At 36.5% G+C, this 1,665-nt stretch overlaps 1 protein-coding gene across 1 annotated transcript in view; it reads right to left on the bottom strand.

The window, feature by feature from the left end:
• Window positions 1-1,665, bottom strand: part of C6 (complement C6) — a 129,864-nt gene that overhangs the window by 33,271 nt on the left and 94,928 nt on the right. The window contains exon 12 of the mRNA XM_007950533.2: window positions 1,140-1,234. Within this exon, the coding sequence (XP_007948724.1) occupies window positions 1,140-1,234 (95 nt within the window). The remainder of the gene's footprint in view (window positions 1-1,139; window positions 1,235-1,665) is intronic.

Here is a 1,665-nt window from a genome sequence, read left to right as displayed (position 1 = left end):
GGCTATATGCAAGGTCCAAGTGTGCCATAAGCTAGAGACCATTCCCCAAGGCTTCTGCTTATATTCAGGAAGCAGACCACATTCCCTAAGGCAGCTACTCAGCTGCTCACAGTAGATTTCACCATGGAGTTGATTCCCAGTCTCATCATGGGGAATACTACATCCAGCTTTCCAGCCACTCAGCCAGGCCCAGCCAAGGTGACACACAAACTGAACTAGCACAACCTTTAATGCAGCTTGGATTTCTTCTTTCAGTGCCAGTGGCTCTTGATCATATGCTATCTCCTGAAATAGCCAAATGTCAACCAGTTCTTTTTGCTACAGTGACTCTGTGTATTCCTTCCATCTTCTTTTGATTCTTTCTGCATCATTCAATCTGTTGTCCACAGAATCCTTCAATATTGCAACTAGAGGCTTGGATTTTTTCTTGAGTTCTTTCAGCTTGAGAAATGCTGAGCATGTCCTTCTTTTTTGGTTTTCTAACTCTAGCTTTTTGCACATTTCATTATAATACTTCACTTTGTCTTCTTGAGCTGTCCTTTGAAATCTTCTGCTCAGCTCTTTTACTTCATAATTTCCTCTATTTGCTTTAGCATCTCTCCTCAACCATGTAGTGGTTCTCATTAGGAAGAATTAAAATTATATTACTTTTTAGTGAAAACTATTCTCAGATAGAGATTAGATCTTTAATAAAGAGCAAAATGAAAGAGTGAATTCATTCATGAAATGGAAATATATGACTTAATTTTATAAGAGGTGTCATAAGAATAATGAATCACTATTTCAACATTTTATATTCTTTTAAATTAGAATGTCTATAATTTTAACAGTTTTTGTGTGCAGCTGTTGTAAATAGATTAAATGTTACTTAGGCATGTGAATCTGACAATATGCAGCTAACTTCTGGGGGTAATGTTCTAGAGAAAGGAGACATTGACAAACATTTTCTATAAAAAATAAGATAGGCGATATTCTAGGCTTTGCAGGCCATATGTTGTCTGTCACAACTACTTGCATCTTGTCTGAAAGCAGCAGAAAACAATATATAAAGAGAAGATGAAAGGGGTTACGTACCAACCAAACTTAAAAACAAAAACAGATTATGGGCTGGATTTGGCTCATGGGCCATAGTTGCTTACCCTGGCGCCTGAAGATTGATCTCCCAAGTGTGAGTCCTGAACCAGCACCATCAGTACCATCTGGGCCCCACTGAAAACTTATTGAATCAAAACCTCTGGGAGTAGGACCCAGCAACTATGTTTTAACAAGCCCTACAATTGATTGTATTGCATTCTAGAGTAAAGATGAATTGAACTGTCTCCCTCCATAATACTTTCTCTCCCTAAAACCTTTACATGTGGTATCATATACAAAGGTAGAAGAAAAATGATCATGGAAGATACATTAGCCAATTCTATACTCCATGGTTATTTATTTGTTGCCTTAGAGAATCAAAGTTTATTGCTTTGTGATCATGAACATGATGCAGTTGGGGAAAAAAAAAAAAAAAGTATTAATTTAAAGGCTTTCCTGAGGTTAAGAAAGGTAAAATTGATTAAGGAGCATGCCTTCTGTGATCAATTTAAAATGTATATCCCCTAGAACATTTCTATCTAAACCTAACAGCCTGTCTGACAACTTTTACTATTTAGTTTTTTTTTTTTT

This window comes from Orycteropus afer, unplaced genomic scaffold, assembly GCF_000298275.1.
Source record: "Orycteropus afer afer isolate SDZICR_OR568_19922 unplaced genomic scaffold, OryAfe1.0 scaffold00275, whole genome shotgun sequence".
Taxonomy (NCBI): domain Eukaryota; kingdom Metazoa; phylum Chordata; class Mammalia; order Tubulidentata; family Orycteropodidae; genus Orycteropus; species Orycteropus afer.
This window is presented reverse-complemented; position numbering and strand designations above follow the sequence as displayed.